Below are 25,128 nucleotides of genomic sequence, written 5' to 3'. Positions count from 1 at the left end.
TCCGATGCGTATTTAATTTACAATAAGGAAAAGAAATGTTCATAACAATCTTCATTTTACAACATCGGCCATTTCTCGGCAACTCTCGGTTGCTTTCGTTTGGCGGTGCTACAGATTAGACCAAATAATCCGTAAGTTAAAGTAAACTAAATTATGTTTGTCATGTTGGTATACAGGTATTTCTGAGTTTTTTTACACGAAGTAAAATAAAAAGTGCTGTCAACCTCAACCTTAGTCTATAGAGCCCATACGAGTGATTTATGTCATATATGACTTATCATTCTTATCAATCAAAGTACTTACTATATTATTATTATCAATTTGTATTTTGTTGTTTTAAATTTATTTTTGAGTTATATTATTCAGATTGACTTTCACGGCTTCGGCAAACATTGCCATTCGTCTGGGGAACGGGCTAAAAATGCTGAGATGGGCCAAAAATACAAAGTTGATAGTAAGTTATGTAGGTAGATTAAAGTGCATGTTCAGATATTATTGAGCGACCTGATAAAAATAAGCAAATGTACAGTCAGCAGTCAGCCAAATATCGTAATATAATTTTGTTGCCATAGAAATAAGGATATGGTCCGATATAGTGGCGAAATATTGAGAGACAAAAGCGGCTAAATTCAGTGGTGGCTCGGACACTTAGAGAGAATGGGAGTTGGGAGAGGATCGTGCCGTGAAGAGAGCGCAGGTACTTGGGACAACAAAATGGGAGACGCCCGAGTGGACGTCCTAGGTACCGCTGAAACGACGTAGTTGCTCAAGACCTGCTCAACCTCGGCCATGGCTACTGGCGAGAGCTATCGCAAGACCGAGAGGACTAGACTACCTATGTTTGTATGAAAAGGCGATTTAAGGGCGGTGGTCGTCCATATTCGTCTTAAGGCGAAAATTAATCTAATGAACGTTTTTGCAACTAGGCTTATAAGGACAAATAATAATTTTATCTTGAAACAAGTTTTAAATAAATACGTGTAGATGAAAAAATACAATTTTTTATCAAATCACATCATTTTTTGACAAATTTGCGAATTGAGTTATCCAAATAACGGCTACAAATAAGAAATCCCTATCACAGTTTTAAACCATGGCAGGGTTGAATACATAATAATGTCGGTATTTAACTAAACATAAGACGAACTCTTTATTTCATTTACGCGAGCGGAGCTGCGGGCCCGTCAAGTACCTATATAAAGTTTTACTTACATCTGCTTACATTGAACTTCACAATTGCATTTTTCCTAAATTTTAATTATCTTTTCACAGGACCGTAGCCTCAACTTTGAATTCATTAGCGGCTATTGCGTGCCAAGATTTAGCCACCGGACTTTTAGGAATACATCTACCTGAAAACAAGGGAGCGGCGGTACGTATGAAGACAATTTAACAATTTTCAAAGTAAATTGCATTATTAAATTTATAATCATGGGCGCAGAGAGATAACGTATATATAGTGCTTAATCATTAAGAAATGTCAATGTACCAGATGTTTCACATCACGAGGATGTAACAACGCGGAAAAAGGAACATCTTTCAGTAAATAATAGAAAATACAATACAATATTATCTACTTGTAGGTATATTTTAAAGTAATTTTCTTCGTATGTACATAGGCTACTTCATGTGTCGTTTAAAAAGAGGCCTACCTACTTTCTTAGGAGTTCACTTTTACTTTCGATTACCATCGATACATATAGTTACGACTATAGACTATATTCGTATAGTACATAAGTCATCTATGTGTTTCCAGATTGCCCGATGGGTTTGCCTCGGGTGCGGTGCGGTGTCGTTCGCGCTGACGTTCGCGGTGGAGCGGCTCGGGCCGGTGTTGCAGCTGGCGCTGTCCTTCAACGGCATGGCGGGCGGCGTCACGCTCGGGCTGTTCACACTCGGCATGTTGTTTCCCTGGGCCAACGCTAAGGTAACGCGTCACATCGGTGCTGGGGCTGATTCAACGGCATGGCGGGCGGCGTCACGCTCGGGCTGTTCACGCTCGGCATGTTGTTCCCCTGGGCCAACGCTAAGGTAACGCGTCACGGGGGTGCTCATCACACATCACACTCGGGATGTTCACATTAGATATGTATGTATTTGTATAATTTGATCAGGTATTCTAATATTTAATTCTTCCAATAACTAATAGGTATTATAGGCACACCTATAGTAATTCGGGTATTTTAAATACTAACTCGTGCATTTCCTCTCGGAAGGCGACTTAATGTGAAGGCCATAAAATTATGGCATACAGTTTCGTGACGTCGGTTCTTTTTTGTTAAATGTTAAGGATAAGATTTAAATCTTGGGGTGTAACTGATGAATGTGTCGGATAGGGCGCCGTCGCCGGCGGGGTGTTCGGGCTGCTGGTGGTGCTGGCGGCGTGCGGCGGCGCGCAGCTCTCGCAAGTGTCGTCGCACCATCTGCCGACCTCCGTCGAAGGCTGCCCCGCTTCTTACAACCTCACCGAGGCTTTCGCTGTGAACCCTGCGTAAGTATTGCCACCACCATAGAGAAAGAGGTATCTAAGCTTTTAGAGTGCTAACTCCATACATTAAATTGTATAATAAAAACTCGTTTATATAAGTACCTATTTTAATTAAATTCTTGGCCATGCACTGACTCAGGTTGTGTATTTTAATGATAATTGTAGGTAAATGCATGCAATCTTGACATTATAATTTATAACTTACTTAGCCACAAAGTTGCTTTCCACATTGCAGTTAAGTACCATCTAAAAAAACAACGAATCTGGGTTAAAATCTTCGTCGATGCAATGACCCAAATGACGGTTCATTTTCTGAATTTACCCAACTATTAAATCTGATCGTTGCTAGAATCTAGATTCTAGGCTATAATATTGTGATAACATTGTGATGCTAAGCGAACAGCTATTGAACGAATGCAGTTAATTAAAAGTAGATAGAAGCATTTAATTCTAGCGTAATGCGTAAATAATCTGGTATCAAGTAAGTAGTTAACGTCCTCTCTAAGGGCCAACACACATACCCACGATACGACGTCGTATCGTGAGACGACGCGACATCGTCTCACGTTGCGACGTCGTGTAACGTTACGACGTCGTATCGTGGCGCGATACGACGTTGTGTCGCGGCACAATACGACGTCGTGTCTGGACATTTTACGACGTCGTGTCACGTTGCGGCGCCGTAACGTGGAAATCTACGATGCGCATTGATTGATTCACGACACGTTATCGTATCGTAGTTTTAGTCGACCACAATCAGACTACGATTCGAAAGTACCGTTAGCAGAACAAATTAATAATGATACTCATATGTCATATGCCTTCATACTACAAGTCCATGTACTTTTTTCATAACGGCGTGACTATTGGGCTCACAAGACAGCTCGCAAAGGCTCTAGTAGATAATGGCAATGACGGTAAATAGTCACTATACCTATGCATATATTTTAGCGCTATTCTTAATACATATTATGCTTTTTAGGGTTTCGTACCAAAAAGGTGATTCCGTACAAAAAACCCTTATGACTCTGTCCGTCCGTCTATCTGTCACGTCTTTCATAACATATGAATCGTGGAAAATTATTGATTAAGAATTTTCCACAAATATTGAATTAATTGTATAAAACCGTTTAATAAAAGTAATTCAATATCTGTGTAATAGACAACTGTATTTTTTGTTTTCAAAGCTTTAAATCTTCTTCATACAGAAGTACCTACCTATTGTCATTTATCTGCACACTCTACCATTAAGGGGCACTTGAACCATCCCACTAACCCGAGGTTAAGCAGTTAAACCGTTAACCCAGTGTCAAATTATACTGGTAACTATGGTAACATTTACGGCATGTTACTACCATAACGTTGAAAATGTAAAAAAACATCGCAGTTAATCAAGATATAAGGATTGCAATAGACCTGTTCTTGTTTTGTTGCTATTACCGCTAAGAAGTCGCAGAAAGTTTACTTACTGTTTACGCCGTAGGTTTTTACGACACGACGTCGCAACGTTATACGGCATCGTATAGTGCTCACGATACGACGTCTTAGATTTCTACGACACGACGTTGCAACGTGACACGGGGTCGTATAGTGCCCACGATACGACGTCGTAGATTTCTACGACACGACGTCGCAACGTTACACGATATCGCAACGTGAGACGACGCCGCGTCGTCCCACGATACGACGTCGTATCGTGGGTATGTGTGCCGGCCCTAAGACGGAAATACTATCAGACGATACGAGTATACTAGGTAGACTATAAACGTTAATTGTTAAGGACAAACTATTTAATCTTTGAACCGTAATTGTGACTAAGAGTATTCGTTACCTACTAATTCTGTTGTTGTTGTCGTTAATTACAAAAACCGAATCGATCCTAATCTCATGGGATCGTGGAAGTAGGTGTATACTGTATACCTACACTCGTATATGTTTTTCAGTGGGTATGTTATTTATCTTCCTACCCAAGTACATATGTACCTACATAGTTTACCGTGGAAAACACGCATAACATCATAAAGTACAAGAAACAGTGAAGTAATTCTCAGTTACCTATGCATCGTATGTGCTTGTTCCAACATTTTTAGCCTTTTGAGCGTAACATTTTTAGCTCAAAAGGTTGTTTTGAAACCTGACAACCGAAGGAACAACTCTTTGGGGTTTTATGTACCTATACGAAATACTCGACTAAGAAGAATATCCCTATCTTATAGAAAAATAATAAAATTAATAATAGTGTATAATTAATTATAACCTAGACTCCTTAACTCAAAAAATCTTTTTAATTTAAGATTAATAGTTAAGATTGTAAATATGCATGCTTTTTTCATGAAATAAACAGATATTTTTTTTTTTTTTTTTTTTTTTAAGCGCCTAATAACAATCACCTAAGCAACCGCAATCGTATATCGTTGCGTTCTAACATATCTAATAAAAAAAACAACGGGTTGCACTCCGGGAGTGCCGGCAGAAGTGAAAACTCAATGACATTGTAACAGTTTTTCGATCAGGGGGCCGATTTTTGAATTTCGATCGCTCGATTTCGACACTCGAAAATCGGTGGAAAACGGCGAAATGATAATTTTTGAAATACGAGCGATCGAAATTTGGAATCTATTGGTATTGACCACTGGATTTCAATTCTATTAGTAGAATTTAAATGCCTAGTAGTGGAGATATTATTTAATGAAATACACGAAATCGAGTGGTCGAAATTCAAAAATCGGCTCCCAGGTCACGTGTCCGTCTTACGTCTTACGAATCTTACGGTCACGTGACCTGTCGAGAGTTTAACATTTTTCCCCATCTCAAAAAGTGCACAGCGCCGCTAAAGAAGTTTTCACTTCAAAAATCGTATGTTGGGGTAGCAGGGGCGTATTTTGAAATTTCGCGCCCCGGGCCAATACGTTTCGCCGCCCCAGAAGTCAAGGAAGAAAAACAAAATGCAATTCGCCAGGGGCGCCATACGGCCCATATGCCGCCCCTGGCGGATTGGCGCCCCGGGCCATGGCCCGGATGGCCCTAGGGTAAATACGCCCCTGTGGGGTAGGTATAATTAGCGTGTCGTGTCGTTCATAATATTTGGGTGACTTCACACTCAGTGTTCAGTACACTCTATTATAATGTCGACAGTCGACCCAATTTTAATGCTATACCTTATAAACAAAGTCCCTCGCCGCGTCTGTCTGTTTGTGTGTTTAAGTATGTTCGCAATAAACTCAAAAACTACATGTGACTAGTCGTATGCCTATTGACCCTGTTGTCTAATATTGGCCTCATTTTTCATTACAAAACACATAAAATAGTAGGAAATACCTTGTAATACTAAAGGCCTTTGCAGTCGCATGTTTCGTTCATGATTCCATCGAATATTCTAACAATGAAACTTGAAGCACTTAATTCCATGATTCATAATTTATCACATGCGTTTTTGTTTAATTAATCCTTATTTTAACTTAGAAATAAACAAAATAAGCCTTCAGAAAACAACCAACAACAATTAGTATTGAGTTGACAATGACACTGATGACAGCCCGACGTTCCGTTACACTGATGCCCTAGTACAATAGGGAATATTAGGCAAAGCTCTGCGTAGGTGGTGACCTTTGTGGCACATACAGTAAACAAACCAAAGAGAATTAAATCACTACGTTTTAAAACAAACCACATTGACACATCACACGTCACGTCAATCACATGGCCTACCGCGAAACAAGAAAATCGAAATTTTATTATTCTAATCTCTCTATCACTCCTGCAGATTCGAGCGATAAAGAGGCAGATAACTAAATTTCGATTTTCAGGTTTACCGGTAGGCCCTTGTTAACAAACCGCCTTGATGCATCAATGTCATATTTTATTGTCTGTGAAAACTTGTCAAAAAACAGTTTAAGGCACAGTATGTATAAGTTAGTCTATGAATTTACTGATTCAGTAGTGCTGCACTCTGGCGGCAGAACATTGCAGTAATATCCCGAAACATTATATTTCGAAACATAAAATCAAAAATTCGTAAGATAAATAAAACATTATAATAATTAATCCTCTAGATTCCGGATGTCTTACATAATATATATGATACTAATAAACATAAAATACTTCAATACAGGGACATTTTTCAGAAATAAACTAAAAAAGAATCCCAAAGTAAAATGATGAGTTTTCGAACGTTCCCTTTTTATTATCATAATTTAGTCTACTCAAACTGACTACTCGGAGTACTCGGCTAATGTCTATGTGTGCGTAGATGTCATTGAAAATAGCTCTGTCTACCTCTAAACTGTGTGAGAGTGATATGATTTTTGATCCGAAATAAGCAATAGTGAACGTTAATATTTAGTACATATGGGTTAGGAAACAACCTGGAACCTATGATCTTTCTTCTTGAATCGAACCTTGTTACATGCCCGAGGCAAACGACCTCTTCTGCAATTCTGGTATCCTGGTACTTTTGGAATAATGTTTATCTTTATATGTCGCGATTATGTCGCTGTTGTGTCGCCAATATGTCGCTGTTATGTCGCTGTTATGTCGCTGTTATGTCGCTGTTATGTTGCTATTATGTCGCTATTATATCGCCAGTATGTCGCCATTGAGTCGCCGTTATGTCACCAGTATGTCGCTTAGTATGTCGCCGTTATGTCGCTGATTATGTCGCCAGTATGTCTCTGTTTTGATCTATGTCGCCGTTATGTCACCATTATGTCTCTAGAAGCTAATGTCGCCAATATGTCGCTAGTATGTCGCCGTTATGTCGCCATTCAGTCGCCGTTATGTCGCCAGTATGTCTGTTTTGATCCATGTCGCCGTTATGTCGCCACTATGTCTCTAGAAGCTAAAGTCGCCAATATGTCGCCATTATGTCGCTAGTATGTCGCCGTTATGTCGCCATTCAGTTGCCGTTATGTCGCCATTCAGTCGCTGGTATGTCGCCGTTATGTCGCCATAGTAAAAGGTATAAAAGGCCGGTGCGGGGCGTTGGCTGGGCATTCATTCTTCAACCATCGGACTAGCAGTGACTCTGGGTTTTCGGGTGTAAGCGTAGAGTGGGGAGGTGAAGTTTCTCCGCGACTTTTTCTGTTTGTTTTTACTTGGGATTATCCTAGTGAATTTAAACTTGGAATTTGTGTCTGTGTTTGGTTTTACGGGGATTGTGATCGTCGTGTCTTAACTTAGGCCAGCGGTCGGCAACCAGCGGCCCGCGGGCCGCATGCGGCCTACGAACCTCTCACTTGCGGCCCGCGAGCCTCCCTGGCTATTTTGTATGTAATTATTGAGAAATGACAATGTCTGATAAAAGTGATAAAGTCATAAATATTAACAAAGTGTGGCCGGCGTCCACTTCGTTAACTGCTATGTGGCCCTTGGCTGCTAAAAGGTTGCCGACCGCTGACTTAGGCTATTGTGGAGATTCTTTACTGCCATGTGTGGAATTTTAGTTATTGTGAAGTTTTCTACACTGTGTGTTCCGAGTGCTGTCATGTTATGCAGGGACAATGTCGTTACATAGCCGGGATTTGCAATTGTGTCTGTGTTTGATTTTACGGGAAGAAACTCTCGTAACGTTAAATATAGATAACAGTGTTTAAGGGAATTTCACTTCTCTGTTGAGTTAGTTTAATTTTGTGATAACTTAGTTATTCTGGTGTTTTTCTATGGGGTATTTTTGCTATTTTAAAAGCCAGATCATTGTTTGGACTGACAGTTTGTCCAGCTAAGCATTCACGCCGCCTAATGTGTTAGGCCGCAAGATTTGCTTGACCATCTATATGTTGTAACTTCTTGCTGTGTAACTTATATTTTTTAATTTTTTTTTTCTTGTTTGACTATTTGTTTACTGTATGTTATTTCTATGTCTTTTTTCTTCTTGTCTGTTACCTCCCGTGATTCTTCTCACTTGATGGTCTCATCGGAAGATCAGCGCTGGAAGCCACCAGCAACATGCTGAGATGGGACCATTTCGTGGCACTTTAATCTTATTTTATGTTTTCTTTTATATAATGTAATGTATTGTACCGATTGTTTGTGCTTACGAATAAATTAATTCTATTATATTCTATTCTATTCTAATGGTGCCAAAGGATTGGATGGTTAGGAGTCTTTTGCTCCAAGTTTGAGAGGACTTGGCATCTCTTTTATATCAACATAAGAGATGTATTATCTCACTAGTCTCAAGGCCCAGCTGTTTAGATGGATGTGGGGACGTCACGTGCGCGTCATTGGGTGTAAATCCTGCCCACTGAAGTCGACAGTAATTGAGACTAGGTCTCCTATAGGCTGGTTGCGGGGAAAAGCTTCTGTCGTGACTGATATTACACTTACAGTCTTAGTCGCGGCAGAGTTTTCCATGTGATCAGTATGTGTTTGTGCTAGGGTACTGATCCTCTTATATACACGGAATAGGGCGGTTTACTTTCTACCACCACAGAATAAATAATAGTACTAGGTACAGAAGACTCACTCTCTAACAAAACGCGTCTGTTACGATCAGCACAGAGCACAGGCCGCTAGGTGGCGACAGCGCCACGCGTGGCTTATGGCAAACCCCAAAATTTGGGCCGAACGGATGTACTTTTAGTTACCTGTAGCAAAGCGACGAAATCGCGGAGTGAGCCACGCCTGATACCACCATGCCCGCGGCCGTAGGAGGGGGAATCGAATACATTGGCCTGTAGGTTGCTTTTTCGGTTTCGCCTGCCGAACTTTACAGCTTCTCGTAGGGACAACACTTGCGTATATTACAAAGCATTAGGTCGATGGTAAGAACGAACTATGCTTTGAATATACTAGATTAGGGACAAAGGGTATGATTAGGGTAGAATCACACACTTATTTGTTGTGTATTAACGTTCTTTTTTAGTAAGGGTTTATAAATTTTATATGGTTGATATATATTTCTCTTTAAGGGTTTAAAAATATGGTTACTTTATCCTAATATATGTGTGTTTAAATGGTAAAGGGTTTAACTGCCTAAATCTTGCTAATTTCTAATTTATACGGGGAAAGAAATAATGTTTCTATAAAATATTATTTCTATTTTTCATTTCTGGTTGTCTGGTGTAGGAACGAGGTACTGAGTAATACAATCAGGTTAAACAAGCTCTTAATTATCAATCTGGATTTAGGAACGCAGACTATTCTGGGATTGAAGAACGGTTTGCTTTAGGGAACCTTTGTCAGGCAAGGGCAGAACAAAGGGTACGTTGAGTGAATACTAGGGATGTACCGACTAGTCGCCGACTAGTCGGGAAAGCCGACTATCCGGCCACATTTGTAGTCGGCGATTAGTCTGCGACTAGTCGGCAAAAATGGCCGATTAGTCGGCACTTTATTAGTGAAAGAATACCATATGTTTTATGTTTATTTTACTAAAATACCTATGCAGGATGCATACGAAACCTTTTGTTCATGTAATTAATTGAACGTTTGATCGTTATCGTATGTTGGTGGGCGCTGGTGTTTTCCTCTACAGGTCGATCTCAACTGATTCTCGTGTAATTTCATGTGCAAGTCGATTTTTTTAATTATTGTTTAGTTTTTGTTTTTTTTTATGGTAGAGCCATGAGTGGACATGAGGAACTATTAATGTTATTGCAAAATTTACAGACTTAGACAGGGCACGTTGCTCGTAAAGACGCTGACCACAGGGGATAGGTTCTTAACTGGCGACTACGTACGGGAAATAGAGCCTTGAAAATACCTCCTACAAGCTGTACTGACGGTCTGCTCAGGATCGTAAAATAAAAGAACTAAAGACAGAAATTGAACGAGGATTTTGTGATAGGTCTTTGAACCTGTAGAGAACACCTTTTAGCCAAGCTAATATGATGAATAGCGCAACCAAAGGAGCAAAACAATTGTTTTTCACCTGAACTTATACGAAACTAATGATCTGGCCGACTAGCCGACTAGTCGGCCGACTAATCGGCCATTCGAGCGCTGATTAGTCGGCTAGTCGGCTAGTCGGTACATCACTAGTGAATACTCAACTGGTCGTTTCAGTCTTATTAAACATATTAAATAGTTAGTGATGGTGGAAAGCAGTGATAGAATAATACAAGTGTATTGATGCAATATTAATATGTTTTTATTTAGAGAGAAAAGATTCTTACGTGTTACACGATTGATAGATAATTGATATACATCAAAATAGAAAACATGTCACAAGAACAAATTCAAATATCAATGACAGCGTAGACAGCCAGCACTTTCCAAGACCTTCTCCTGATGGATGCTCATGTGGCTGCAGTATGCACTATCCACACATTAGTGTCTTGCAGTGTCCAGCGAACTTCACTTTACCTAAAGGCTTTGTCATTATATCCGCTAGCTGTACTTCGGTTGGGCAGTAGTTTATATTGATCAGCCCTTGCACAAAGTGTTCATGTATGAAATGGTATCGCACGTCTATATGCTTAGATCTTTTGTTGCAAGAGCCAGATTTTACTAGCTGTATTGAGCTTTGATTGTCAACATGCAGATTGACTTTTGCATCTATATCTGTTATTTCCTTTAAGAACGATTTTAGGTATAACGCTTCTTTATAGCATTCTGCTGCAGCAATAAATTCAGCTTCTGTAGATGAAAGGGACACTATGGGTTGTCTCTTGGATGCCCCTGAAACAGGTCCATTTGCTATCATAAGTACTGAGCCAGATGTGCTTCGTCTCGTCTTCGGATCTCCCGCATAGTCAGAGTCCGAGTAAGCATTTATGATTTCTAACGGGCTATTTCTTTTAAACAGTATACCCTTCACTTTAGTTCCAACTAGATATCTGAATATCCTCTTCACTTTTACGACATCTTCTTTAGTCGGATTTTCAACATTTCTGCTAACTAAATTTACAGCCTGTGCGATGTCAGGTCTCGTTCTGGTCGATAGATACAGTAGACTCCCCACTGCCTCTCTATAGGGGTATTCCTTCTCCTGAGGAGTTTCCTCTGTCGACTTGGCATCGTTGCTTCCAGGTGTGTCACAAGATTTAGCATTTTTCATATTATATTTTTCCAAAATATCGTTAATATAGGTCTTCTGCGTCAACCTTATTCCTTCTTTGGAGTTATGAATTTCCATACCCAGGTAAGTATTTGGATTTTCATTTCTTTTCATCTCGAATTTGGTTTCAAGTTTTTTCAATATGCAGTCTATCTTTTTTCGGTCTTTTCCTATTAGTAGAGGAGTCGTATGAAAATTTGTATGTAAGGGTCAAAATAATTCCCACAAAGACGGGGTTTGATTTTTTTAGTTCTTTGTGTGTATCTTTTTGACATACTAAAAATATATCAAAATATATGCATGCAAAACGCATTTATTGACATTTCAAATTTGAAAAATCAAAAAATATATTAAAAATCGTGTGTGGTATCAAATGACAGGAAATTACACGCTAAAAAAGGTTGTGAAGTTGATTTTACAAAATAAAAATAAAAAACAAAGTGGTGGCTGAAAGACTGTTTTTTTTTTTCAATGTTGAGAATTATTTCCTACATTGAAAACTAAACTAAACTATCATAGTTTTACACATCAAAATACATTGTGTAAAAGAAAAGAATATTTAATTAATGAATACCTATTTTTAATTATATTAATATAATATGAAAAATATAGGCTCTATATTAATTTAAAAAGTTTTATCAATAAACTGAACGCACCTCAAAGGAGGTGCTTGGCAGAATATATGGAACAAAAACTATTGTAAACTGGTCATATTTTTGTAAAACTCGATTTCGACTGGCAAATTATATTACTTTTTGGCAACCGGGTTTTTTACCCTAATTAGATCCCGCTGAATCCGAATTTGCTCGATCGAATTCTTGACCGGAAGTGAGATATTTGATATTAAAGGTTCCTTTTTTTAGCATGTCGTAAATAACTCTTAAACGGTGGCGCATAGCAAAAATGTTCTTATACGTAAGTAATCTGCATAAAATTTCCTACAAGAAAGATTTCGTACAATTTTTCGCTAGGATCAATATTCAAAGAGATATTAACGCGGGAAAGTTAATTATAATCACTTCTAAGGTCGGTTTTTTTTTAGTTTTTCGTAAATAACTCGTAAACGGTGGCCAATATATTAAAATGTTGTTAAATGTTAATAATCTACACAAAATTCTCTACAAAAAAGATTCAGTACACTTTTCGCAGGGATTAATATTTAAAAAGATAATACAGAGGGAAAGTTAATTATAATAAATTCTAAGGTTCCTTGTTTTTATTTTTTCGTTAATAATTTGAAAAAACAAAGCAGCGAGTAAGTTCATTATAATAAATTTTAAAGATATTATTTATTAATAACAAAGTGAAAAAAAAAACTAAACGTTAAAATTAAAACTAAAATATAACAAATCTTAAACTAAACTTATAAGTAAAAAATGCTCCCCAGGTCACCTTCATGAGTTATGGTGCCCAGAAGGCTGGCAGCGTTACCTTTTTGGATGGCCAGGCTTATCCTCTGGCCGAGATAGCTGCCAGCCCTCCGGTCACCTGAGATGTCCATGAGGCGCTGGGACATTCCTTAAATAAGCTTTTTGTGCTAGGCCCCCACGGTCCCAGAGTCTCTACGCCAAACGGCGCAAATATGTAGCCCTCGCCGAGGACAGCATATTTGCGCCGCTTGTTGTGTTCAGCGGTTGTAGCCGCCGGTCCCGCCTTGACGGAGGTCGCCTGTAGGTGGGACGGCGCGAGCGTGTCAACGCAGGTGGCGTCCCACACAAGCGTCCTCCCCAGCCTTCACGGAATAAGTGAAGTTCCGTCGTCGCGTGCGATACCGTTCGGCTCTAGGATGGCCGGCACGCTAAAGGAAGCAAGCGCCCTCCGGATGACATCATTGAGGGAGGTGTGGCGAGAGATGCGGCCTGCGCTTCTCTGGCAGGGCAAGCCGTGGTGGCCCAGCTCGTCAACATTGGAACCACAGCGGCAGCGGTGGGGCTCATTGGTTTTGACCCCCAATCGCAGACTGGTAGCGAGTGCGAGGGCCTTTCTCTCTAGGAGAGTGCCTATGTTGGGGGATGGCAATGCATGGAGCGAGAGCCCCGACTCTGGCTCCGATACAGCTAAGAGACGAGCGCGCTCTGCAGGGCTTTGAGCATTATCAATAAGAGCTTTTAAGGTGGCTCTGCAGAGGGGCTCATCCCAAAGTTTTTGAGAATGAACGAAGGCTGGGATTGGATTTTCCGGGCAGGCTTGCGTCCAAGCATTTTTGGCCTCGATCTGTATTTGGATGCAGATATTGTCGGCGGGAGGGCAAAAAAATTTACTGGCGAGATCTTGCGTGCTGTGGAATGAGGACAAAAAACCTGGGAGGGCGATGCTGACAACTAGCCGGATGCCCAGGCCGCCATGAAGGATTAGCAAAGAGGCCTGAGTCCAATTTTAAAGTCCCTTTTTAGTTTTTCGTAAATAACTTGTAAACGGTGGCCCATAGCAAAATAGGTTATACTTTACAAATTATTTACGAAAAACTAAAAAAAAAGTGACATGTGAATTGATTGTAATGAACTTTCTTCCTTTAATATCGTTTCAAATATTGATCCCAGAGAAAAGTGTTTAAGATGTTTTTGGACAAAAATTTTATGTAGATTATTTATTCATAAAAACCTATTTTACAATGGAACACCGTTTACGAGTTATGTACGAAAAACTAAAAAGGGACTTTAAAATTTATTATAATACTAATAATATATACTTACCCGCTTCTTTGTTTTTTTTTTAATATTGATCCTAGAGAAAAGTGTTCTATATGTTTCTTGTATGAAATTTCATTTTTATTATTTATGTATAAGATATTTTTTGCTGTGTCGTGTCATACTTCAAATTATTAACGAAAAATAAAAACAAGGAACCTTAGAATTTATTATAATTAACTTTCCCTCTGTATTATCTTTTTAAATATGATTCCCTGCGAAAAGTGTACTGAATCTTTTTTGTAGAAAATTTTGTGTAGATTATTAACATTTAACAACATTTTGATATATTGGCCACCGTTTGCGAGTTATTTACGAAAAAGTAAAAAAAAAGCGACCTTGGAAGTCATTATAATAAACTTTCCCGGGTTAATATCTCTTTGAATATTGATCCTAGCGAAAAATTGTACGAAATCTTTCTTGTAGGAAATTTTATGCAGATTACTTACGCATAAGAACATTTTTGCTATGCGCCACTGTTTAAGAGTTATTTACGACACACTAAAAAAAGGAATCTTTAATATCTAATATCGCACTTCCGGTCAAGAATTCGATCGAGCAAATTCGGATTCAGCGGGGTCTAATTAGGGTAAAAAACCCGGTTGCCAAAAAGTTATATAATTTGCCAGTCGAAATCGAGTTTTACAAAAATATGACCAGTTTACAATAGTTTTTTTTTATATATTCGTTCGTTCAGTTTATTGATAAAACTTTTTAAATTAATATAGAGCCTATATTTTTCATATTATATTAATATAATTAAAAATAGGTATTCATTAATTAAATATTCTTTTCTTTTACACAATGTATTTTGATGTGTAAAACTATAATCGTTTAGTTTAGTTTTCAATGTAGGAAATAATTTTCAACATTGAAATAAAAACAGTTTTTCAGCCACCACTTTGTTTTTTTTATTTTTATTTTGTAAAGTTAACCTCACGACCTTTTTTAGCGTGTAATTTCCTGTCATTTGATACCACACACGATTTTTAATATTTTTTTTGATTTTTCAAATTTGAAATGTCAATAAATGCGTTTTGCATGCATATATTTTGATATATTTTTAGTATGTCAAAAAGATACACCCAAAGAACTAAAAACATCAAACCCCGTCTTTGTGGGAATTATTTTGACCCCAAAGGCTATATCATCTCTACTATATGACCAGTCCATCGTCAACAAACAATCCGATTATTATTGACTTGTCTTCGTTTACGAATACACATCTTTCGGTTTTGATTGACTTGAAACCTAAATCAAACATCGCTCGGGTAAAGGTTTTATTCCATGTGAACGGAGCTTGTTTTAATCCGTATAGTGCTTCGAGCAACACCGGCTTCCGACACTTCGGAAGGGAGGGGCCCAAGCGATATCTCACCGTACAAATCTTTCTGCCATTTTTCGTGGGGGGAAAGGTGCACACAGTCGCACTTCTCACACACTTACATACCAAATCCAATCTGTAATGACGACACAAATACATAGAAAATGACACACGTCAAAGACAAATCTTGCAAACCTCGATCTCTTTTTGTGTACGGACGAGTCACAAGTGTCACAACACGCACACTAACACATTTTCGTTGAAGTATGTTATTGTATTCTGAGAGATGAGAAGTCGGATTTGTCGCTCGACCGATCCGCAATTTGTACTGAGCGAGCAAAATCGATAAATCCAACAATTACATGAGACTAAAATATAATAATAGTGTTTGAATGTAATTAAACGTATGATATGTAAAAAAATTATTACATGTGAAATGTAACACTTTCTTTTTGTAAATTTGATGTCCCCGACCTCTTTTTATAACAAAAAACCGAGCAAACAGGCATTTTTGTGCAGCAGTGTTCACGCGCGCGTCTGGACTCGGTCTAGTGAAAAATCCAAGTGCAACTAGTTTTATTACCCGCGCTAGATTAGATTGATGCGCTAATCTTGTACCTCGGCAGAGGGGAAATAATGCGAATGCCGCCTCCCTTCCGTGTTGCTCGAAGGTATAGTGATTTTCGTAATCGACAAACTTTTTCCGTTCCATTACGGCCAATGTCATAGCCAACAGGTAGTTTCATGTAAACTTCATCTGTCAGTTCGCCGTATAAGAAAGCGGTCTTGACATCAAAAGTCATGAAGTAGTAATTTTTAGATGCGGCAACGGCTAATAATGTCTTTAGAGCAGATTGACTTACAACTGGGCTATAAATTTCTTCAAAATCCAGGTTACCTTTCTGCTCGCAGCCACGTACGACTAATCTCGCCTTGTACGTACTGTCATCTTTTATTCTAAATACCCATTTGTTGGACAGAATCTTGCGTCCTTTGGCTTCTGACTTGTCAACTATTACCCACGTTTTGTTCTTTTCGAGTGAATCCTTCTCAGATTGAATTGCCTTCTCCCAATGCGCTTGTCCGTGCTTGTCACAGCTTCTTCATAAGTAAGTACCGAGCAGTCAGTTTTATTTTCAGACATAGACATAGTAACACAACTGCTTAGCTCGTAATCTCGTGTCCATTCTGGCGGCCTCACTACTCTCTGTGGTGTTGCACTTGGAGCAGGTTCAGGTATCTCAAATGGCTCTGAAATTTCTGGATCAGCAACAGCAGGTTGGAAAGAAGACTCTGAATCAGAAGAAAATTGATTAGGTTCCTGAAAAGGCAAGTAATTATTAGTTTTACAAGGTTCTAATACAATTTCAATTTCTTCTTTTTTAGATTCTGAACGTTCCCGTTTAATATTTTCATATTGTTCATCAGTATTCATTTTGAAATGCATCTTCTCCATTATTCGTACATCTCTGCTGATAACAATGTCATTTTTCGCCGGTATGTATATTCTGAAACCTTTTGCGTTTCTCGCATATCCTATAAACACTCCTTCAATAGCTTTCGCAGTCAATTTTCCTCTGCGATTTTTATTCAAAACAAACACTCTGTTTCCGAATACATGTAGGTGATTTCCTGATGGTATTCTTCCTGTCCACTTCTCGTAGGGCGAGCTTCCTTTCAGAGCTCTTGCTGGGCTTCTGTTTATGAGGTAATTAGCAGTATTCACTGCCTCTGCCCATAAATATGGAGGGACGTTGGAGTCAAGCATTAGACATCTTGTTTTTTCCATCAGAGATCTGTTTTTTCTCTCGCTACACCCGTTCGATTGAGGTGTGTAGGGAGTAGTTAGTCTTCTGTTTATACCATACTCTTTGAGGAGGTTGTCGAAAGCTTTTGATCGGTACTCACCACTATTGTCTGTATGGAGGTTCTGTATCTTGGTTTTATGGAATAGTTCGACGTTCTTCTTATACTCCTTGAATTTTTCGATAACTTCACTTTTTTGTGACATGAAGTATACACAGCAATATCTTGTGAAGTCGTCTATGAACGTGACGTAATACTTCGAACCGCCCAATGATTGATGCTCGAAAGGACCGCATACATCACTGTATATTATCTGTAGAGGCTCAGTAGAGAATATTTCACCATAGCTTTGAAATGGTAGAGTTGACATTTTACCTTTGATGCAGGTTTCACACGGTTCAAGAGATTTTTATTTGAAATCAAGTCCTCTTATCATCTCATTTCTTTGCATTAGTTTCAGGTCTCTCTCATTAACGTGACCTAATTTTTTATGCCACTTCATAATTTCGCTTTCTACTACAGGCGTGAAATTTGCTGTCTCCGTCGGCTCTTCAAGTTCAAGGTAGTATAACCCGTCTCTTCTCTTTGCTTTTAAGATTACACTTTCGTCTTCTAGGACACTAGCTTCATTCTTTTCAAATAAGACTTTAAAGCCATTATCTGTTATTTTGCTTACTGACATTAGATTATTTGTCAAGTCCGGAACGTAAAGCGTATTTTTTAAAGTATATTCGTACTCATCAGCATGTAGTACCACTTTTCCTTTACCTTCTACATTTGCAGTATGCTTTTCTGACGCCAATCGTAGTTTATCAGATGCAGGGATTAGGTTTGTCAACAAATCTTCTTCTCCTGTCATGTGCGACGTACAGCCGCTGTCAAGACACCACGATCCATTTTTGAATTTTGACGTTTCAGTTGTCAGACATACATTGAAGCTCTTTTGTTGATTTTTGTTTACGTTTTTCTTTTGTTTTTTCTTCGACCAACAATCTTCCGTTGAATGCCCTTTTTTATTACAATTGCTGCACATTAAACTCTTTTTCTTTGCTTTCATGTAGAATGCTTCTGAAGTTTGGGGCTCAGATTGCCTCCTTGCTTCATGTTCTTCGATTATTTTTACTTTGAGAGTTTCAGGGCTAGGCAAAGTATCTCTCGACTCGATCGCCGTTCTAAAGCTGTCGAAATTTGTAGGTAGACTGTACAACATCATTATGCTTAACAGCTCTGAGTTGATAGTGACTTTCATGTCTTCTAGTTTACCTACGACATCCATGAAGTTGTTGAGATGGTCTCTTACGTCTTCTTGAGGTGACATTTTCTTCAAAACTAATTGTTTTAATAGGGTAGCTTTTCTGGCTGGTCCCGAGCTTTGATAGATGGATACTAATTTATCCCATACCTCTTTTGACGTGTTGCAACCTTTAATTTGCTTAAGTTCTGCTGGAGATATTAGCAGTAATAGCTCAGACCTTGCTTTTCTATCGTCTTTGTCAAAAGCACTTTTTTCTTCAGTAGTCGCGGTCTCCAATAAATTTTTTTCGCCGCTCGCGTATTCCCACAAGTCGCTTCTTATTAAGATTGCTTGTGCTTGTAGGCACCATGTGTCGTAATTGGATTTCGTTAATGTTTCGATGTTACGAAAATTCGAACCCATTTTTCTTTTCTCACTTTTACACTTTTTTATTCTTGCATATTATTTATCACTTTTATTTTTTACTAACCGCGATCTGCTACCACTGATGGTAGAAAGCAGTGATAGAATAATACAAGTGTATTGATGCAATATTAATATGTTTTTATTTAGAGAGAAAAGATTCTTACGTGTTACACGATTGATAGATAATTGATATACATCAAAATAGAAAACATGTCACAAGAACAAATTCAAATATCAATGAAAGCGTAGACAGCCAGCACTTTCCAACAGTTAGCAAATAAACTCGGTACTTCGTTTATACATCTAGAGAACTAGGAATTCTGTCTAGATTATCAGCTCTGGGGAATGGGACTAAGGGATTAGCATATATAGCATCCCTAGCTTCTGAATATAAAAAAGATATAATATAAGTAATTGATGGATACTTTGACACTTTTTTTCATCATCATCTAGGTGCGCTTAGGTTACGAATTGTTGGTCATAGCCCTTCTGGCTAAACTGGTAGGGTAGGTGTTCCGATTGATACTTGCAAATCGGACTAAAAGCTTCCAGACCTGCATCGGGCGTACGGAGCAGCACGTGTGAATAAATCACACATCGTTTAGAAGATGATAGTTAATTTTATTATAACTAGCAAAAAGCAGAGCTTTGTAAGGGCTCGCGGAGTTTTTCTACCTAAACGTACCGGACTGCGACTTTGATCCAATTCGAGGCTTGTTTCATGTTCGATCGAGTGGGTACATAATAAGTCCGTTAAGAACGCAGCTATAAGTGAGAGCAAGAAAGACTTATACTACCCGGACCCCGGTTGCTGTCCGGTACGCCTGTCTGTTAAAGCTTTTACTTTGTCCATTAAAAACGTGTCCAGACGACAAAATCAAATTGCCAATATCATCCACACGTAATATACAATTTCATAAGCGCTATTACATCCTACACGGTCGCCCAGTACTTTTTGTAAGGAAGCCAACTGGCTTTCCTACATAATGTTGGGTCAGCGAGCCAATGTCCTTGAATTTATTTTTGCGTCCACACCACACAATTGACCGAAAAACTATCCCGTCTGGACACCTACTGGTGGTAATTACGCTGCTCCGCACATAAACATTAAACACACACACACACAGTTCCACAAGGTACAGCCAGGGTTCAGCATCATGTGACTAGTCGTATGCCTATTGCCTAGTATTAACCTCATTTTTCATTACAAAACACTGAAAATAAAAGGAAATACCTTGTAAAACTAAAGTCCTTACAGTCGCATATTTCATTTATAATTCCATCGAATATTCTAACAATTGAAACCTGAAGCACTTAATTCCATGGATTATTACTTATCACGTGTTTTTTTTTAAATATATTATCTTTATTTTAACTTAGAAATAAACAAAATAAAACCTCGGGAAATAATCAACACCAAATTAGTATTGACGTTGACAATAAAACTGATGATGACAGCTCGACGTTCCGTTACGCTGATGCTTTAGTACAATTTCGAAACATAAAATCTAAAAATTCATAAGATAAATAAAAATATTATAATAATTACTCCTCTAAATTCCGGATGTCTTAAATAGTATATTTGATACTAATAAACATAAAATACTTCAATACAGGGACGTTTTTCAGAAATAAACTTAAAATATCTCAAAGTAAAATAATGCTTACAAATTCGTACGCGATGAGTTTTCGAACGTTCCCTTTTATCGTAATTTAGTCTACTCCAACTGACTACTCAACTATTGCCTATGAATGTGTGCGTAGATGTCATTAAAAATAGCTCCGTCTTTCTCTAAACTGCGTGAGTAAAAAGGACATGATTTATACTCTGAAGTAAGCAATAATGAACGTTAATATTTAGGACATATGGTTCAGTAAACAACCTGTAACTTATGATCTTTCTTCTTGAATCGAACCTTGTTACCCGCCCGAGGCAAACGACCTCTTCTGCAATTTAGGCATCCTGGTACTTTTGGAATAATGTTTATCTTTATATGTCGCCATTCAGTCGCCACTCAGTCGCCACTCAGTCGCCGCTCAGTCGCCATTCAGTCGCCGCTCAGTCGCCATTCAGTCGCCATTCAGTCGCCACTCAGTCGCCATTCAGTCGCCACTCTGTCGCCATTCAGTCGCCGCTCAGTCGCCATTCAGTCGCCGTTCAGTCGCCATTCAGTCGCCGTTATGTCGCCATTCAGTCGCCACTCAGTCGCCATTCAGTCGCCACTCAGTCGCCATTCAGTCGCCACTCAGTCGCCACTCAGTCGCCATTCAGTCGCCATTCAGTCGCCACTCAGTCGCCGCTCAGTCGCCGTTATGTCGCCATTCAGTCGCCATAGTAAAAGGTATAAAAGGCCGGTGCGGAGCGTTGGGAGAGGCATTCATTCTTCGACCGGGCTAGCAGTGACTCTGGTTTTCGGGTGTAACGTAGTGCGGGGAAGTGAAGTTTCTCCGCGACTTTTTCTGTGTTTGTTTTTACTTGGAATTATCCTAGTGAATTTAAACTTAGAATTTGTGTCTGTGCTTGGTTTTGCGGGGATTTTAATTGTCGTAACGCTAAGTTTAGACTGTTGTGGAGATTCTTTACTACCATGTGTGGGTTTTTAGTTATTGTGAAGTTTTCTCTACGCTGAGTGTTCTAAGTGCCGTCATGTTATGCAGGGACAATGTCAATGCATAGCCGGGGCTTGGAATAGTGTCTGTGTTTGGTTTTGCGGGAAGAAATTCTCGTAACGTTAAATATAGATGACAGTGTTTAAGGGAATTTCACTTTTCACTAACTCATAGTTTAATTTAGTGATAACTTAGTTATTTTAGTGTTTTTCTATGGGGTATTTTTGCTATTTTAAAAGCCAGATCATTGTTTGGACTGCCAGTTTGTCCAGCTAAACATTCACTCCGCCTAACGGTGCCAAAGGATTGGATGGTTAGGAGTCTATTGCTCCAAGTTTGAGAGGACTTGGCGTCTCTTTTATATCAACATAAGAGACGAATTATCTCACTAGTCTCAAGGCCCAGCTGTTTAGATGGATGTGGGGACGTCACGTGCGCGTCATCCGGAGTAATCTGGGCCCACTGAAGTCGACAGTAATTGAGACTAGGTCTCCTATTAAATTTATTTATATATTTCGGTGCTCCGGTTCATGCTAGTGCTGGTTGCGGGGACAGACTTCTGTCGTGACTGATATTACACTTAGTCTTTGTTGTGGCAGAGTTTCCCTCGTGATTAGTGCGTGTGTGTGCTAGGGTACTGATCCACTTATATACACGGAATAGGGCGACTTATTCTTATCCACCATGCCCGCGGGCGATAAGGAGGGAGTCAAATACACTGGCCTGTAGGTTGCCTTATCGGTCTCGCCTGCCGAACTTTACAGCCTCTCGTAGGGACTACACTTGCGTATATTACAAAGCATTAGGTCGATGGTAAGAACGAACTATGCTTTGAATATACTAGATTAGGGACAAAGGGTAGGATTAGGGTAGAATCACACACTTGTTTGATGTCTATTAACGTTCTTTTTTAGTTAGGGTCTATAAATTTGAAATGGTTGATATATATTTATCTTTACGGGTTTTAAAATATGGTTTCTTAATCCTAAAATATGTGTGTTTAAAAGGTAAAGAGTTTAACTGCCTATATCTTTCTAATTTCTCATTTATATGGGGAAAGAATTAGTGCTTCTATAAAATTTTATTTCTACTTTTCATTTCTGGTTGTCTGGTGTAGGAACAAGGTACTGAGTAATAAAATCAGGTATTTACGACATAAACTCTTAATTATCAATCTGGATTTAGGAACACAGACTATTCTGGGATTAAAGAACGGTTTGTTTTAGGGAACCTTTGTCAGGCAAGAGCAGTACAAAGGATTTATTGAGTGAATACTCAATTTCGACCTCTACTAAACATAATAGTTAACAAATAAACTCGGTGCTTCATTTATACATCTAGAGAACTAGGAATTCTGTCTAGATTATCAGCTTTGGGGAATGGGACTATGGGGTTAGCATCCCTAGCTTTTGAATATAAAAAAGATAAGTAATTATGATGATTGATGGATACTTTGACACTTCTTTTCATCATCATCTAGGTGCATTTAGGTTACGAAGTGTTGGTCATAGCCCGTCTGGCTAAACTGGTAGGGTAGGTGTTCCGATTAATACTTGCAAATCGGACTAAGAGCTTCCAGACCTGCATCGGGCGTACGGAGCAGCACGTGTGATTAAATCACACATCGTTTAGAAGATGATAGTTAATTATAATTAACCTTGAAATGCTAGGGTGTAAAAGAGCTTATCTCAGGAGTGCTGCTTCTATGTTATCCCGGAAGCTTAATAGGTGTGGCAGGATTTTACCAACAACATTTTTATATATTTTATATCATCATATATGCTGCAATACTTAAATACATTATAGTAAATTTTATACCATCATTTACGTTGCACTAATAAATTCTGAATAATTTTCTATTTCTCTGAATAATTTTCTTTAGATTATTTCTTACTTCCATAAATAATTATTTTATTACCATAAATATCTGTTCTCAAAATCTAGGTAATAATAAATAAAATCAGAGTCCATAATTTAGCTGATACTCATTAAAGAATTTGAGGTTGCCGCGGTTCACTTCAAGGGGTCCTAACCACTAGCTAGACGATCACATGGCCATATTTTAGGGGTAAATCGAAAGGGGGTGTTTATATTATGGGTAAGTTAAGTAAGTAGGTAAGGGGGGAGTTACTATCATCTCTATCTTGGGTACTGCTCTTCTAAGTGTTCAGTGTTCAGTGTGTGCCTATGTTGCACCAAACCTGAGTTCCACTAGGTACAGCCAGGGTTAAGCATCAGCTCTATCTTGGGTACTCATTTCCTATCCTAAGTGCTCATCAAGACGAGTCGGATGACCAAAACAGCGTGTGCCTATGTTGCAACAAACCTGAGTTCCACTAGGTACTGCCAGGGTTCAGCGTCAGCTCTATCTTGGGTACTGCTATCCCAAGTGCTCATCATGATGAGTCGGATGTCCGAAACAGCGTGTGTCTATGTTGCATCAAACCTGAGTTCCACTAGGTACAGCCAAGATTCAGCATTAGCTCTATCTTCTGTACTGCTCTTCCAAGTGCTCATGAAGACGTGTCGATTGATTAAAACAGCGTGTGCCTGTGTTGCACCAAACCTGAGTCTCACTAGGTACAGCCAAGTTTCAGCATCAGCTCTATCTTGGGTACTATATACTTTCCTAAGTACTCATCAAAACGAGTTGCATGACCAAAACAGCGTGTGCCTATGTTGTATAAAACCCGAGCTCCACTAGGTACTGTCAGGGTTCAGCATCAGCTATCTTGGGTACTGGTCTACCCAGTGATCACATGACGAGTCGGATATCCAAAACATCGTGTGTCTATATATGTTGCACCAAACCCGAGCTCCACTAGGTACTGCCAGGTTTCATCATCAGCTCTATCTTGGGTACTACTCTCCTAAGTGCTCATCAAGATGAGTCGGATGACTAAAACATAATGTGCCTTTGTTGCACCAAACCTGAGTTCCATTAGGAACTGCCAGGGTTCTGTTCTGGGTCATTTTGTTGAACTGCACGCCGACGTTACAATTGGCGTGCAGTCGGCGTGCAGTTCCCATCCAAGTTGCAGTCGTGTATCGGCCCTAAGTCACTGAAGTTTGTATTAATATGCTTATCTTTATTTATAATTTTAGCAGTTCCAAGCAATAGTAACACTAAAGGCGCCATTCATTAATTACGTGAGACAATTTTTGCCAGTTTTTGACCCCCTGCCTCCCCTGTGTAAGAAATAATAAGAATAGGCTGACCCCCTCCCCCTCCCGCCCCTATATTACCATATATTACGTATGAATCTAAAGGAAAAAATTTGTAGGTACACGTTTGGTTTTAGTGTTTATTTTTCAAAAAAAATATTATCATGAATGTTTATTTGTACCTGTACAAAGGTACTTGAGCTCATTTAAGCTAATTCTGCACCGTGTTTGATAGCATAGAGTGTGGAAGTAAGGTTTACTCGAGTAATTCCGAATGTCGAAAACTGTCGGATAATTCCGAAAAGAGACTTTTATTATGATGGAATTAAGGGTGATTTTCATCTGAATTTCGGAATTATCCGACATTCGGTAATACCCGAATACACCTTA

The 25,128-nt window shown here is 38.9% G+C and overlaps 1 protein-coding gene across 1 annotated transcript in view; it reads left to right on the top strand.

Moving 5' to 3' along the window:
* LOC134793135 (sodium-coupled monocarboxylate transporter 1-like) overlaps positions 1-25,128 on the top strand; it is a 60,987-nt gene that overhangs the window by 26,566 nt on the left and 9,293 nt on the right. The window contains exons 9-11 of the mRNA XM_063764703.1: positions 1,273-1,372; positions 1,757-1,927; positions 2,337-2,491. Coding sequence (XP_063620773.1) covers positions 1,273-1,372; positions 1,757-1,927; positions 2,337-2,491 — 426 coding nt within the window. The remainder of the gene's footprint in view (positions 1-1,272; positions 1,373-1,756; positions 1,928-2,336; positions 2,492-25,128) is intronic.

This window comes from Cydia splendana, chromosome 8, assembly GCF_910591565.1.
Source record: "Cydia splendana chromosome 8, ilCydSple1.2, whole genome shotgun sequence".
Lineage (NCBI taxonomy): Eukaryota > Metazoa > Arthropoda > Insecta > Lepidoptera > Tortricidae > Cydia > Cydia splendana.
Note: the sequence above shows the minus strand (reverse complement) of the source record. Positions and strands in the feature narration are given on the sequence as shown.